General features: G+C 43.7%; 1 protein-coding gene across 1 annotated transcript in view; it reads left to right on the top strand.

Annotated features, from left to right (window-relative positions):
• TNKS (tankyrase) overlaps nt 1-17,614 on the top strand; it is a 2,150,186-nt gene that overhangs the window by 1,151,197 nt on the left and 981,375 nt on the right. Inside the window, exon 13 of the mRNA XM_044060937.1 lies at nt 10,455-10,534. Coding sequence (XP_043916872.1) covers nt 10,455-10,534 — 80 coding nt within the window. The remainder of the gene's footprint in view (nt 1-10,454; nt 10,535-17,614) is intronic.

Raw genomic sequence — 17,614 nt, 5'->3', positions numbered from 1 at the left:
CAAGGCCTCTTGCCAAATCTAAGAACCCTCCTAGGCCCAGTACCCCTCGGCTGCGATCTCCCAGGTTCTCTCTGAAGCCGGAGGTATCTAGGTGCCCATCTAGAGGTTCCACTCATCGGCACTCCCGGACGGTGTTGATGGCTTCTTCATCAAGTTCGATCTGTAGTCTTAGTGAGGCAGATATGGACAGGATGATGCGGAAGTTCATCCGCACGCAGATCCAGATGGAAGTCTTGCCAGCCCCCCTCTCCCTCCAAAGCGGGGAGCTCGCAGCCCTTCTTTACCCCTATAACTCCTTCTCGATCCGAGCATCAGTTTTGGAGTCTTTGAATCCGAGGACTCTCTGGGTCGGGGGGGGGTCAACGCCGATGGTACCTTGCACCTTGACGCCGGCCATTGCCTTGAGTGTGTTGGATCCGAGGGGGCACTGTCGGCTCCGAGCCTTTCGGAACACAGTCTCCTCCTTGGTGTCTTGGCTCCTGCAGTCTCTGCTCCGACCCCCCCCGTCAGATGCTAGGGGAGCAGCTCCCTTGTTTCTAAGGAAGTTGGCTCCCCCTCGGCATTTGATATGATGGAGAGTGTTTTCTTGAGTGCGTCGAGACCCCTGACCATCTCGTCTTCGGATTCTGCCCTGATTCCCTCGGCTCTGGGTTCAGCCCCGACTTTCCTGTCCTCTCAGGGACAGCCCGTGTTCGCTGTACCTCGAGGAGCTCCTGTTCGAGAGCAGCAAGAAGTTTGCGAGTCCCCCACAGATAGTCCCACTGAGAAGGCTCCTTGCAAACGGACGTGCAAAAGGAGGCACCTGGACTCCTCTCCAGAATTCCTCATGAATGACACTGACTTGGAGGAAGGAGGTTTCCCCCAGGTCACCCCCCCCCCCCCAAAGGTGTCTCCTTTGGAGATATCATGGAAATCCTTTGCTGTGGGGGGGGGGGGGTCTGCCCAGAAACCAACCCCAGACGAGTTGGTGTTCCTAGAGGCATTCGGCATGAGCCCATCTACCTCCTGGGTGTCCCCTCCCATGGACCAGCTTGTGGGCTTAATAACATCTTGGGCATGGAAGGAACTGGACACAGTGGAGCCTATTCCCAAGCATTCAGATAAAATACTCAGTCTCCCAACAGACAGGACTAGCTGGAGTAAGGGGTCCCCAGTAGATGCTATGATGGTGGCAGCCGCCACAAAGAAAGAGTTCACACAGGAGAGCTCTACGATCCATCCTCCTGACCGGGAGTCTAGGACTATGGACCATTTGGGGAAGTGGGTGTATGCTTCAGCAACCTTTACCATAAGAGCGGTGAACTATATGGCGCATGTCATCCGACTGCACCGTGACCTGGTTAACGAAGTCGCTGAGTCGCCCCTGGAGCCCATGTCGGCGGAGGTCAAGAAGACGTTCTCCGCATGATTGGCCACTCTAAAGGCAGTAGTCAATACATCCATGTGCCTTCTTTCCCATGCTACGGAGGGAGCCGCTAGGGCATCTGGGTCTGGCGTTGCCATGAGGCTTCACACCTGGCTCCAGCTGTGTCAATTCTCGGAACCCTTCAAGGCATCCTTTGCTAATGCCTCCTGTGATGGTTATTCCCTGTTTGGGAAATCTGTGTGTGAAACACTGGTCCAGAGTGAGAAGAACGGGAAGACACTGTCTGCCATAGGGATCTGCTTCTCCACCCCTTAAAGATCCTTCCCTAGGAATCAGCGAGTGGCATAGAAGATGTGGTTCTGGAAATCTCAGTTCTCCCAGGACACTCAGGACTCATCTTCCCCCAGAGGCAGAGGGGTTTATCATAGACCCAGAGGCGGGGGGGGGGGGGGGGTCCGAGAAACTTCGGGTCTCAAGAACTGTTTCTGGACAGGCTGGTGCAGCAGCCCTGAGGGGCTGCCCAACCGCTCGTCTCTGGAGGCAGTTGGGGGTCACCTCTCACTACACCCAACAGAGTGGGTGTCCGTAACAACAGACAATTGGGTGCTGCAACTCATATCCAGAGGTTATTGCAGCCCATTCGTAGAGCCACCTTTCCCACCAAACCACCTCCCAGACGTTCCACCTGCGAGAAGGGAGGGTGCAGCACTGGAAATAGACAAGCTGATAAGAAAATGAGTCATCCAAACTGTCCTCCCAGACCAATCTGGATTGGGCATTTATTCCAGGTTCTTTTTAGTGCCAAAGAAGACGGGAGACCTAAGATCCATTCTGGATCTTTACACCCTGAACCTATCTGTAGCCAAGGAAAAATTCTGGATGGTCACCCTTCAGTCCATCCTGCCCTACCTGCAGGAAAAGGATTGGATGTGCTCGATCGACCGCCAGGACGCGTACTAGCATATAAAAATGAACAGGCGCTCCCGCAGGTTTCTCCGCTTCCGGCTCGGGGCCAATCATTATCAGTTCAGGGCCCCTCCCCTTTGGTCTCACCACAGCCCCCAGGGTGTTTACCAAAGTGATGGCGGTAGTAGCGGCTCACCTGAGGCTTCAGGGAATTTAGGTTTTCCTTACCTGGACGATTGGCGCTTTGCTGCCCCCACCAAGCATCTACTGTGCCAAGCTAGGGACTATTTCCTGGTATTAGCGAACAGTCTGGGCATTACTGTAAACCTCAGCAAATCGTCACTGACTCCAGTCCAGACCCTAGACTTTATAGAAGCTCAGTTGGACACCATACAAATGGAGGTTTATCTCACTCCGGAAAGGGTACACAATTTAAGACTTCATGTTTTTTACATTCTCCAGGCACATCTTCCTTCAGCTGAGACAGTTCTGTGGGCTCTGGGTTCCATGGCAGCCACAATCAATCTTCTACCCTTTGCACGACTTCGTATGCGAGTTCTTCAGTGGACGCGAGCAGTTCAATGTTCTCTACTAGATCTACCTTTGTCCCATCCAGTTCCGATTTCCTGGGCTTGCAGAGAGTCTCTTCACTGGTGGATTCTCTCCCCGGACCTTGTCAAGGGACGTCCCTTTGTTCCGTCCTTTCTCACAACCACAGTGGCAGTGATATATATATGTGTGTATGTATATATATATATGTGTGTGTGTGTGTGTGTGTGTGTGTGTGTGTGTGTGTGTAACTATATATATATATATATATATATATATATATATATATATATATATATATATATACACACACAACATATATATATATATATATATATATATATATATGTTGTGTGTGTATAGATATAGATATATATATATATATATATATATATATATATATATATATATATATATATATGTTGTGTGTATATATATATATGTGTATATATATATATATATATATATATATATCTACACACACACACACCCACACACACATAAGATGTTTTCACTCAGTGGAACTTTTTTGTAACCTTGCGCATGCATGTTGCATAGCAGCATAAGCATTGATAAAATGATTTAAAACTGGAAATCTCAACACTTATTGGCATGGAAGAAAAGGCAGATTTAGTCTTTTGAAAAAAAAAAAAACTTGTTAAATTGTTTCATTTGTTTTTTATGTTGAGTACAACAAATTAATCAAAAGGTAGTCCATTACAGGCTAAGATTTTATTGTTATAAAATACCCTTTTTGTCCTGTTCTTACCTGTACTCACTGGTTGACATCTTCTTCCCCACAAGGCTGTAAATTAGTCTCAAGCTGCATGTTATTTCTGCTTCAGCATTATGATTGATAATGGCATATAAAATGTTTTGTGCTTGTTTATTTACTAAGCAATACATTTATATTTCTTCATGGCTTTTAAAATGCCTGATAAAATTGCAGATCATTGATGCTTTGTCTGATCTTTGCTCTGAAAACTGCAGTCTGCCTTTCTTCTTTTGTTTTTTGCAATCATTGGAATATCCATGGTATCTAAATACTGTCATGCAAGGAGTAGTCTGTCATTTTTATCTGATGTTGTCAGTTTTCATTCTATCCTCAACTGATGGGTTTGGATCCAAACCCTTGGATCAGACTCAGATGTTGCTAAAGCTCGTGGCAATCAAAAACTCTCAAGCTTCTCAATTGCCCATAATGCACCAACCCTAAGTTTCTTCAGATTTCATTTGCCACTTTACATGAAAGGGGCTGTTGACCCTAGCTCTCGAGCATTTGTCAGCTAAAAGTGTTTTCATTATAATTTCAAATCTAAATATTTTTCTTGTTTCTCTTAAATTGTTTGTCCTATCCCTGACCTTATCGTATAGTTAGTACTTTCCAAAATACTATTGTTAGTATTTCTTTCCCTTTTTTGGACTATTGTACATTGCGTACGTCTTAAATACTGTTGTTAGTATTTACTTTCTTTCTACACTTGGGTTCTGGCCCCTTTTTAGTACTATTGCTTGTAGTTTTTCTGTTTTTTCTCCAGTCTGTTCTATGATATCTATTTTTATATGCATTTATATATATATATATATATATATATATATATATATGTGTATATATGTATATATATATATATATATATATATATATATATATATATATATATATATATATATAGGGTCTATATTATATAGTTGAAGTTTCAAAACTTCAAACCTCACATGAGCGAAGTTCAAAACATCGACTATATAATAAAAAAAAAAAAAAAAATTAAAAACTTACCTTACTGCTCTGAGCAGGGGGGCAAGCCCCATGAACCCCCCACACCGCCACTACTTAAATATACCAACTCCGAGAACGCACTTCAGTGCAGAAAGGGAAAATTTCCCATTCTGCGCATGAAAAGCCGTTGACTTTCACCTGCGACCTTTCCGATGTGTGTGTGTATAGATATATATATATATATATATATATATATATATATATATATATAGATATATATATAGTATGTATTTTCTTTCTTCAATTTTTCCTTTTCTCTCTCTTTTTTTTTTTTATGGTTTTTGCTATCGGGGGGAAGACCCCACTGTGTTTAAAAAGTGTGTTAAGTGTGGGCACAAAGTTCCCATGTCTAATACACACACTATGTGTGTGTACTGTCTGGGACCATTACATCTTCAGGGAGATTGTTCTGTATGCCATGGATCCAACCCCAGGGCGCTTGCAGAATGGAAAAACAAGCTTATTTTAAAAGGCTTATTAACTTCTGCCTTTGGAGAGGTTATATCTGGAGATCAATCTCTCAAAACCAGTCAGTCAAAAACTTCTTCTCTGAAACCGTATACATCTTCCACAGTTTCGGAGCCATCCAAGAAAAAAGTCAAGATGAATCTGACCTCACTCTCTGATGTGAAAAAGAAAAAAAAATTGATGGACCCGACTTTGTGATCTGACAAAAAAGGTATCGTATCCAACTACTTCCAGCCCTACTGGTTCAGGAGTTATTCACCTACCCAGAACAAGATATTCACCATCTGTGGATCTGGTGCCTTCACCTTTCTTGGAACATCATCTACCCAGGTTCCTGTCTATTGTTTCCACTCGTTCTTCCAGAAGTTTGACAGAGGAAGATGTGGAAAGAGTGGTGTGGAAGATCCTCTCTGCCCTGAGCCAGATGGGTGTTTTACTGGCTCCTACCCCTTTGGGTCAGGAGGTCCGATCTTCGACCATACAACAATACAAGTTCCTCCTCTGATTCCACCTCCTTTCTCAGAGTCCCTGGATTCGAGCCATCTGGTTCTGTCTGGCTCAGATCTGAAGATAGCACTATCTTCGGATCTGAAGCTTACTCTGAGTGTTCCGGTTCAGTCAGATCCAGAAACCTCTTGGAGCTGAATCCTCCCTGCCGGATCCGAGATGTTGGTGTCGACTCCAGAGTTACTGGAGCTATCTCTGCTTCTTGGACCCTGGGCACTGGATAGCTCGGCTCCGGCTTCCACCACGGGAAAATTGTTTTCAGACCGGGTGAGGACTCCAGTCCAAAAGCTTGTGTTTTCATATCTGAGGTCTTCTCTTTCTCTGGGGCAATCTGCCTTCGATTCTGTGAAGAGGATTTTGTCTGCCTCGCAAAAACAGATAGATCCATCCCCTTCAGATCTTCAGCCTTCTACCTTGTTTTGTCTGCACTTGGAGCCTCATCGCTTTTTACCACAAGAACAGCCAGTCCGAGACCCCTAGGCTTCCCAACAGGTTATCTCAATTTCTTCCAATACATCCCCAGAACATCCCATTGAGCAGCTCCCTTGGAAGAAGATGTATAAGAAGAAGCACTTTGACTTCCAAAAGGAGTCAGTCACAGAAGATACAGACTTTGATGAAGCTGAAGGGTCCCTACAATCACCTCCTGAAGATGTCTCATTTGGAGACATCCTACAGATGCTAAAGCAGAGAGGTGTTTGGACACGCAGTAACCCTTCAGCTAAGGAGTCGGTATTCCTGGAGGTTTCCGGTACTGTCCAGTCTACCCCCTGCATTACTCTGCCCGACGACTAACTTCTTGAGTTATTCTCTCAGCAGGTGTGGAAGGAACTCAACACAGTTGAACCCATATCCAGGAGACCAGATAAGATTATGGCACCACCTTCGGGGAAAGAGTTTTGGGCTAAAGGGGTGCCCGTTGATGCCATGGTTGTGGTGGCAGCCACCAAGAGGGAACTTACCAAGGAGAGTTCCACTGTTTATCCCCTTAACAGGGAGTCTAGAATGGTGGAACAGTTTGGGAAGTGTTTCTATGTCTCACTGACCTTCATCTTAAGGTCGCTGAATTATTTGGCACACTATAGTAGGTTGTAGAGGGATTTGATTAAGGAACTGTCAGATACCTTCTCAGGATCTGTGTCTACAGAGGTCCAGTCATGTGTGGCTTCTCAGTTCCCTACCCTGCAATCTGGAATTCATCCTTGAGGCTCATTTCAAACGTAGCCGAAGTACCCTCAGGAGCAGCAGGTTCAGGCATTTCCATTAGGAGACATGTCTGGATGTCCTTATGTGATTTTGTGCAGCCCTTCAAGTCTTCGTTCGTCAGTGCTGCTTTTGACAGCATGTCTTTGTTTGGCCCCACAGTTAAGGACATGTTATCCAAGTTTGAGAAGGATGGAAAGACCCTGTCTGCTGTAGGCATAAGTTTTTCAACTCCTCCAAGATCATTTTCTAGGAATCAGCGAGGTGGTCAGAAGATATGGTTCAAGAAATCTCAAGAGTCATTTCCACGACACATGTGAAGGAAATTCCCCCAGGGATAGAGGGGGGAATTCCAATGATCAACACTGCCTACGTGGTAGAGCTGGCCCAGAAAACCAAGGGTCCAGAGATTCTTTCTTTGACAGACCTTACCAGCACTCTTGAAAGGAGGGCCTGGTTGTCCTCCTCTGGAGGCAGTCGGGGGTCATTTATCCCTGCACCAGAGAGCTTGGCTAGACATAACAAAAGATACTTGGGTGCAGAGGATTACTTCCAGAGGTTATGTAATACCCTTTTCCCTTCCACCTCCAATCTTAGAGAATCCCCAACATTCCACTCAGTCAGAGGGAACAAGCAGCACTTTAAGTACAAAAGCCGCTAGAAAAGAGAGTCTTCCAAGAGATCCCACCATACCAGATAGAATCCAGAACTTACTCAAGATTCTTTTTATTGACAAAGAAAACGGGACTGGTTTGACATACCAAGTTTTGGATGGTCATGGTTCAATCCATTCTCCCTTTTCTGGGCAAGGACGACTGGATGTGCTCATTAGACCTTCAGGATGCGTACTATCACATAAAGATGAACAGACAATCCAGAAAGTATTTGCACTTCCGCCTGGGAGCCAGTCATTACCAATTTAGTGTTCTGCCCTTTGGTCTCACCACAACCCCCAGGGTTTTCACCAAATGTATGGCAGTAGTAGCAACTCACTTGAGACTGCAAGGTTTCCAGGTGTTTCCATATCTAGACGACTGGCTCATTACCACCCAGACCAGGTATCAGTTAATAAGGGCAAGAGATCAGGTTCTTCATACATGTTCTCATCTGGGAATAATCATAAACTATGAAAAGTCTCAACTGGAGCCGACTTAGAATTTAAAATTCATAGGGGCTCTGTTCAGCGCAAACTGCCTCCCTCAAGAGTTCAGACTGTAAGATCACAGGTCAGGAAAATATCTGCAGTACCAAAATGTCAGCCTGCTTGGTTCTACAAGCTCTAGTATCAATGTCAGGGGCAATAACACTAGCGCCTTTAGCCAGATTTTACATGAGGATTATACAGTGGATGCTAGCAACACAGTGGTCGATACTTTACCAACCCATGTCAGTTCTGATACGAATCACTCAGATATGCAAATGAGATCTAAGGTGGTGAATTCAGTCAGATCAAGTTTTACAAGGCCATCAGTTCATTCCCCCTCAGCCCAAGGCCATAGTGACCATGGACGCTTCCCAGTTGGAGTGGGTTGGGAGCGTTTTCTGGGGAAGCAGTCCAAAACATTTGGTCCCCCGAAGAGGCCATCTTGCATATCAGTGCCCTAGAGATGAGAGTAGTGCTTTTTGCATTGCAGCCCTTTCAAGGTACTCTCCCTTCGGGGATGATTGCAATTGAAATGGACAATATGTCAGTAGTTTGGTACATCAACAAACAAGGAGGCACCAGATCTTATCCCTTGTGTCGAGAAGTGCTCAGAGTGTAGCAATGGGCAGTCTCATCTGGCTAACTGATTGTATCTCATTTATTTATATAAAATTGGGTTTTACTACTACAACCAACATTACGAACAACTGCCTCTTTCTTTCCCAAGTGGTGTCAGAATCAAATATCAATCAAGCCATTCATTTACTAATATTCTTCCCAAAGTTTGTATCCCATTTATTTGTAGAAAATTGGGTTTTACATTATCACAACCATTACAAACTCATTCAACTAGATCCATGGCAGCTACTTCAGTTTTCCTTTCCAGAGCTTTCATGGGTGACATATGTCCAGCGTTAACTTGGGCTACTCCCCATACTTTTATTACTCATTACAAATTGGATCTGGTCTCCAGAGATAGAGCATCACTTGGTTCAACTGTGTGCAGAAATACTTCAGTTCATTTTAAGCCCCAGGGTAAAGTCAAGTCAAGCCCTGTTGTATTTTGTTATATTTTAAGTCAGCACTTTAGGTCTAACTTGTGTCAAGTCATATAACTAAAGCCCCCACTTCTGCTTATACTGTCTTTTTTTTTTTTGGGGGGGGGGGCGGGGCAACTCACCTATTTTGGTCCTCCACAGGAAAGAGAGCAGAGTTGAAGAGCTCAGGTTTATAAATGTGCCAATATGTGTTATTGATAGGGGTATAGCCAGCTTGATAAAAGCATTTATTTTACAGCTTGGTTACTGTTAGCTGTTGATTAAGAAATGTGACTTTGAATTTTCATCATAATATACTGCTGTGCTAAATTTGCAGTCTCACTCACTGCCTTTTTCTCAGCAGGCATGATCTAATGTTACTAAGTAATTGGTGTGAAGTATGCAGCATCTTCATACTGCAAATTTTATTACATTGTGCAGAATGAAGTATGCACCACTGTTAGCACTGTAGTTGTGGATGATTAGTAGTAGCAATGCAGTCTTATTAATGGTATTAGAAATTGATTTCAGCAGTTAAACTGAATTAGTTAGGTGATGGTGATGCTAGAGAGTCTTTGAATTCTGTTATAATTAAAGCTTTATACTTATGTTTTTAAAAATTTTCAGCTGGTTGTAAAAATCATAATGATGTAGCTTTTTCCATTGGGTTGTAACACTTTAGTATTGTGAAAGTTATGCACATTTGCTACGGATGGTACATTCACATCGTCCAGCCTGCAGCGTCACCTAGTTGTCTACTTACAAATAAGCAGTGGTAGAATTGCAGTGAAGCTCCATGTTTGGTAGGTGCTGAAGGGTGTTGTTGGCAGTACTAATGAAGGCAGATACAATTTTTTAAACTGCTACACTTGCTTGTATTCATGAAGGAAGCAACTTGATGTGCTTAAATGAGCTTGTATTTCTTGTTCTGGAATTTCATAGTTGGAAGCAATAGTAATTAATGCTTAATTTAATTTAACAGAGGCAATTCATTAGACCACGGGCTAGCGATTTGGATTATTTAACAAATGTAACTGTTTTTTTTTGCTTATGTTGTATTTTTGGTTTCTCTTACCTTGATGCACAAGGGGAGATGATGTTTGAGATGAGGAGTGCTCAGACCCATTCTGTCTTTGAAAATGACTGGGTAATTTTAGTCTTGTGACTTATCTAATAATTACTACAGAAAATAGCATAATTTTACTGCTTGTTTCCCATTTTACTTGTAGTCCTTTGTATTTAGTTTTTAAACTTACAGAGTGACTTTAATTTTATCTTCTTGTTTGTACAGCAGTGTGCACATTATAACAGCCTACATCGTGCTAGTTGAATAAATTCTCTGCCAAGTGTTTCAAACACTTGAATACATGTTTATATTGAAGGGTTAACTGCTATTTTGATGCATTAGTTTATTTGCAGTTAAGAAGTTGTCTCATTGTCTGTTTTAGTAATGTATGTATACATTACATGTAGTTTTGTTTTTCTTCAAACCAACAGAAAGCACACCAGTCCGTAATTCGGATGTTGACTATCGATTGCTTGAAGCTTCTAAAGCTGGAAATTTGGAAACTGTAAAGGTATGTATGTGTATTGAACTGAAGGGATTGCATTCCTGAATGAAGGAAGTAACTAATCAAATAAAAACGTCTGGTAACACAAAGTAACAAATAAATGAAAATTAATTATTTTACGTAGCAGAGTTTGTCATGTACATACTGTACTTATTTTACTGCCTGCACTTTAACAAAGTCGTTTTTGTGTTTAAATTACCTGTTTAACTGTTGTAGGCTACACACTCAAGTGTGATAGCCATTTCTGTGCATTTAAAGTGTGTTTTTTTATTGTATCTGCTTTATTTTCTGAAAAAAAAAATATATATACTTGCTTTCCCGCCTTTCTAAGCTAGTATAGTCCAGTTTTCAGGTTAGTGCTGAATTCAGGGCTGTGTTACAGGTTTCTGTGTTTGCCCATACCTTACTTGGATAGAAGGAAGTTTCTCTGTTCACTGTGAGAGACGGAGCTTTGAGCAGCCTATCTGTCCCTGGAGGAGTGGTTTCAGCCCAGAATTTAGTAGTTTATTGGCCATTTTGGGCTAATTTCTATCTCTTTCATTTCCCTGCTAAAAAAACCACATTTGCACGGTTTTGCTTGCCGGGCAGCACCGGTTAGCTAGGGTATAACTATTCCTTGCTCCACAAACTCTACTCTTCAATTTTTCCCTTGGACCAAGACAAACTTTCAACTTAAGCACTCAAACCATTCACTTCTCATCCCGACACTTGATCAAAACTCATAGCAAGCACTAATAAACCTTAGCACTAGACCCTCCCCCCCATACTGCAGAGAAGGACAAGGCTCTCTATTCAACCTTATCAGCCAATCAGTAAAACAGTTCACTCTACCTATCCAGGCATGTCCAAAGGGCAGTTTCAGGTGTACTCTCTGGTCCAATTGGTGAATCTAGGCATTTTGAGGCAATGCTACAATTGTCTCGTACACAGACAACCCTCTCCCACCAAACACTAATACATGCGAGGGATGCAATTATACAGCCAAACTGGAGGCTAAGCTCTCTCAACCCAAGATTGGACCAGGCAGTCAAGAGGAGAAGGGAATTACCTGCATCACACCACGAGTCTCACATAGACCTATAGATTCATAGGTTCGTACTAAGCTAACTGCCCTTGAGAGCCCTTTTAAGCCTAGCCAATTATCCCTTGTGAGACTCAAACCCTGCACCTTGTGCTTGCAAGGCAAGCACCTTAACCATTAGGCCATCCTCCCAACCCTATACCTATGAAACCAGCACAGGCAAAAAACACATATAAATACACAAAAACATACTTGGAGGCTCTGAATAAAAATCTGTAAAAGCAACAGAGACCTCCAAAGCAGACATCCAAGCAACCTCCAACCCCAACACAACCCATGAAACACATACTTCACAAAACCAGTGTGCCATGCAATCACAGCCCTTAAGGCAAAATAACATACCCAACACACTAGTAATAGGTGACTCTGTAGTCAGGCACACTGACGTCCCACTCACTAGGCTGAACAAGGAGAAGGTTACTTTTAGCTGCCTGTCGGGTGCCAGGATCCGCCACATAACACAAGCACTCAGGTCACTCCAGAACAAGTACAAATATGACTCTGTCATTGTCCATGTTGGTGTGAATGACCTGAGCTGTACCTCCCTGGACTACATGAAAAGAGACATGGAGGAGCTCTCTGATCACGTAGCCCAGCCCGGTATGACCCTGAGTAGCATCCTGCCTTCACCAAGAATGATACCACGGTATAGAGAAAAAAATTATCAATTTCAACAATTGGCGAAGCTTCTAGTGTCATTCAAAGGGGATCCAGTGTCTGTCAGACTGTGATGACATGCTTGACAAGCCACGCTGCTTCGCTAGAGACGTCTTGCACCTGTCACCCTTAGGCTTTTGAATACTAGCCAAGGCTCTTGTCACCCCCATAGTGCCTTTTTTAGGCAAGGCTCAAAAGACAAACCCACTGCCATAAATAGCACAAGTAACAAAAAACTGAGGGTAATGCTACTCACTGCCAGAAGTCTAAACCTCAGAATGCACGCACTCGAGGCACTCCTCAGTATGTAGAAAATCAATATATGTGCAGTAACAGAAACCTGGTTTAAGGCTTCAGAGAGCACCCCAGCACTACCAGGCTACAACTCTTACCATATATTTCGTCCACAAAACCCGTACCGAAATACAAAAGGCGGGGGAGTATCCATATTCATCAAAGATACCCACACTTCCAGGTTAGTGGCACAGCATGATGCTTCAGAGATTATCCACGTGCAAATAATGGGCAAAACTGATATTCAAATTATAGCTTGTTACAGATCACCCACTATGTCTCAGGGCCCCCACTCCGCATTCCTGGAAACATAAAGGTCCTACCAAACACCCTGATATTGGGTGATTTCAATCACCCAAACATTAACTGGGAGAACTACTCAAGTACAAACTCCCTTGCCCAACATTTCCTAGAATTTATAAACTCAAATGCCCTGGATCAACTGGTCAACACCCCCACCAGAAGTAACAACATATTGGACCTGGTCATCACCAACATGGGCGACCGGTGTTCCACACCCGAGGTCAACCCCTCACTGGTTAGATATGACCATAAACTAATCACTCTGGATATCCACATTCCGCCACCACCCCCGGTCAAAGAAACCACCGTGAAAAACTTTTCAAAAGCAAACTTCACGTTACTTAAGACCGAGGTGGGAAGTTTCAAAGCCCCCATGCTAAAGGATAACGCTGTCCAAGCTGCAAAATCATTTTCTAATGCACTCTACCGGCACCTACAAGAATGCATGGATCGTGCTATCCCAAACAAAACCAAGACTCTCTCCTCCAAGAAAGGGAAACCAGTCTGGTGGACCCCTGTCATAAACAAGCTATACAATAGAAGGAAGAAACTAGTACAGAAAAGAGTAAAATCCCAAGAAGGGAAGATATCCCTGATCAATATCAGCAAGAAACTACATTCCCTCATAAAATCATCCAAGGCTAGCTTTGAAAGAACAATTGCCATGGACTCCAAAGATAACCACAAGGCATTCTTTAGCTATGTCAAGAATCTAAGTGGCAATTCTCAGATCTGCTCGGAGTTGGTGCAGAATGGCACAAAATACACTGAACCGACTGATATAGCCAACATCCTGGCAGACAGGTTCAGTGCAAAGTTCACCCCCCTGTCATCCCCAGAAGGGCCCATAACTATACCAGAAGAATGTAGTGCCCCTGAAATCAAAGACACTCAGGTTAAAACAGCCCTCTCCAAAGCCAAAAACACAGCATCAATGGGACAGGATGGTGTCCCAGGCTGCGTCCTACATGAGCTCAAAGATGAACTAACCCCTCACCTAAACACACTGTTTAAACTTAGCCTCTCCACAGGCTACGTGCCCACAGAGTGGCGCACAGCAATGGTTATTCTGCTTCACAAAGGTGGAGCCACAGCGGACCCCGGGAGCTATCGCCCTATAAGCCTGACTAGCTTGGTCTGCAAAGCTATGGAGCGCATCATCATGGATCTCATTAACAGAGACATTGGGAACCTCCAAACACTGGACCCTACCCAGTTCGGCTTTAAGGGCAGATCATGCCTCCTAAACCCGGTGGACTTCTTTGAGACAGTTACCAAGGCTATAGACGAGGGAAAGGTGGTCCACACAGCCTACCTAGACCTTGCAAAGGCCTTGGACACCATTCCCCACTCAGGTGTTATAGACAAGCTCACCAGCCTGAACATAAACCCCTAAGTCATGAGATGGGTTGCCAACTGGCTCATGGACAGAACCCACATGGTAAGAGTTGCGGGAGCTAGGTCTTACTCTAAACCAGTTACAAGTGGCATTCCCCAGGGCTCAGTTGTAGGACCCCTCCTGTTCGGCATATACTTCTCAGAGGTACAGGCAAGCACAGGAGGACCAAGTTCACAGATGACTGCAAACTAGGGGCTATAATTGACTCTCTGGTTGACACAAACATCCTCCAAAAGGGTCTCACTGAGACAGATACCTGGTGTCAAAACCATGGCCTCAAGCTAAATGCCAAAAAGTGCATAGTCATCCCCTTTGGAAAAAACAAAGTACACACAAACTACCACATAGATGGTAGCCCCCTAAATACGGAAGACGTAATAAGGGATCTGGGGACCCAAGTAGAGATAGTAACCTCTCTTTTGATAATCACATTGCCAAAGTGGTTAGAAAATCCTTTGCTGTGGCCCACCTAATCACAAAAGGGTTTGCATCCAGATCGAAAGAGGTCATTGGGCCCCTCTGCGCATCACTCATCAGACCCATCATAGAGTACAGTGCCCCATTTGGGATGTACCTTACAAGACACCTGCAACAACTGGAAAGACCACAGAAGTACCTCACCAAGAGGATCACTGGCCTCAAGTAGATTCCAATCTACATTAGGCAGAGCTCCTCGCTAACCGTCTTCAAGAGAAACCTTGACGAGTGGATGGGTAACAGAAAGTTTACCCCAGGGATCACTTTAGTAGCTCTGCTGGACAGAGGCACTGAGACCTAATCTAAGGGAGCGGCGAAAGCCAACACATTCCGGCTAGGCTTATAAATGCCTTCGGGCAGATAGCCTAGTACCTACCTATGAACCTATGTCGATGGGACATGTAACATTGTTAGATTTGTATGCAAATGTGAGCCTTTTGATTATTAAAATGCGTGAATGTTTTAAACAATTTTTGAAGATTCTGAAGTTGCTAATAAAAGCATTTAGTCTTCAAAATATGTATAGTTTTCTTTAAATTAATTTCTATTTTGTGTAATTTGTTTATGTTGACGGAATTGTTTCCATTAGGTTTCTGGCCTATTTTCATGAATACTCAAAGCGCAGTTTTGTACAGAAGAAAGAAATTTGGTCAGAAATTCCCTTATTCTGTTCAAAGGTGATTGCTGTCTGTGTTCTTTAAAGGATGGGATGATGGAAGAGCACACTGTGGGGAGATGAAGCTCCTAAGTTATAACGTTTCAGACTGGCAACCAATGTATAATTGCAGTTAACAAGTTTACCAGGACTGTAGATAACATGATCTGATCAGTTCTGGATTAATTTAGTGGAAATGGTTGAAAAGTTGATCTGAAGTTGTCAATCTTCATTTTGTCATCAATGTATGGGTTCTGTTCCTATCAGTCGGAACTGACTCAGCCACTTCTATAGCTCGTGGATTCTAAAAACTCTCAAGCACATCCCTTACTCATAATGTTTAGGGTAGAGTACCCCAGATCTCATTTGCCACTTTCAGCTTCAGACGTGGTTTTCTGTTACGCTGTCAAGCCTTATTCAGTTAAGTAAAATATTTTCTATAAATTACCATTTTCTTTGTTTCTAAGTATCTTTCTACTATTCCTTGTCTTTTGCACCTCCTACTTTTTTTTAGATGTTTTTTAGGCAAATTTTCACTTCTTTTCCCTTTTCCATCTACCATTTGGTGGCTGCTCTTACCGGTAGGTATTTTTCACTACCATTGCTGGATGTTCTTTTAAAAAAAAAATCTCTTCTTTCTCTGTTTTTCAATTTCCTGTTGGCTTTTTGTGTGGTAGTTCTCTGAGGTGTGTGAGTGTGCATCTGTGTTCACCTATGTATTGCCACTGACTTCTCGCTATGGCTGATAGAGAAGGCTCCAGCTGGCTTTAAGAAATGTTCAAAATGTGGCCATAAAATTCCTTTTGGACCAACATTTGCTATGTGTTTACTGCTTGGGTCCCTTTCATTTGCAAAGGACTGTTCCATCTGCCATGCTTTTAACCACCGAGCATTGGTAGAGAGGAAAAATAAACTTGTGTTGAAAGGCCTGCTCCCCTCTTCCTTTGGGGAGGCCATATCTGGACAGGAAAAGACTAAATCCAAATCTGGACATACTTCAACTTCTTCTACCTCCTCTAGGTCTTCAGAGGTGAAGAAATGATCTGCCTCAGTCCCGAGCACTTCCTCAGCACCAAGTCCTAAAAAGAAAAAGATGTCAAGGTCCCTGACTCTGTCGGAGCCGACTTCAAAATTTTCGACTCAGAAGCATGCTTCAGAATCTGTATCTGCTTCCTCAGTTCCAGTACCTCCATCGGCACCAAACAATTTGGAATCTATCTGTTCACTGCTTCCCAAGACACAGTATTCCCCATCAATAGATCCCTTTGCTGACAGACCACCGTCTCCCTTCTTGATCAGACCAAAGTTCCCTTTGGTATTGTCAGTCTGTTCTTCCAGGAGTCTAACAGATGTCGTGGAGAAGTTGATGATGAAAATATTTTGGGCCCTAGAGGGTGTCAGGGATGCCATCGGTTCCTACGCCTTTGGGACAGGCACTAATACGTTCTACTCCTCTTTCTGTACCACCTCCTCTAACCTCTACAGGTACTTTAGAGTCCTTGGTTCCAAGTTTTCTGGAACCAACCTTATCTTTTTCTTTGGAATGGATGACTGCCCTGAGCACTTCAGTTGTTTTGGAACTGAAGCCCTCCTGCAGACATAGCATTTCTGTCAGTTCTGGGGCATTTGGGTCGACTCTCTTTTTATTGGAGCTGTCTCAGCATCCAGGAACATTGGTATAATGAGCTCAGATTCTGCTTTGGTTTCGAGGGGACCACATCGGTGCAGGGATGGGTTTTGGCACCTAGGTCCTCCCTTTCGGTCCAGTAGTCCCACTTGTCCTTTGGTGGATCAGCCTTTGAAGCCATGAAGAGGGCATTGGCTTCTTCTAGCACTAGGTTGGTTCCTTCCTCCTTATAGCCCTTGTCTCTGACTTGTTTGGGCCCAGAGAATCAACCACTTCCTCCTCAGGGTCAGCAGGTACCACAGTCTCAGGTTACCCAGCAGGGTACCCCTTCTTCTTCCAAAACTTCCCTAGATGTTCCACCAGAGAAAGTCCCTCAGAAGAAGTTGTGTAGGAGGAAACAGACTCTCCAGAAGAGTCCATCACAGAAGACATGGATTTTGATGAGGGCAAAGGGTCCTCTGGGTCACCTCCTAACGATGTCTCCTTTGGAGACATCCTGGAAATCCTTTAGCAGAGAGGTGATTGTAAGTCCCTCAACCCTTCTACTGAGGAATCTGTGTACCTGCAGGCTTTCAGTACCCACCCATCTAATT

The sequence above is a fragment of the Protopterus annectens genome, chromosome 2.part0 (genome assembly GCF_019279795.1).
Source record: "Protopterus annectens isolate FY-2018-M chromosome 2.part0, PAN1.0, whole genome shotgun sequence".
Classification (NCBI taxonomy): domain Eukaryota; kingdom Metazoa; phylum Chordata; order Ceratodontiformes; family Protopteridae; genus Protopterus; species Protopterus annectens.
This window is presented reverse-complemented; position numbering and strand designations above follow the sequence as displayed.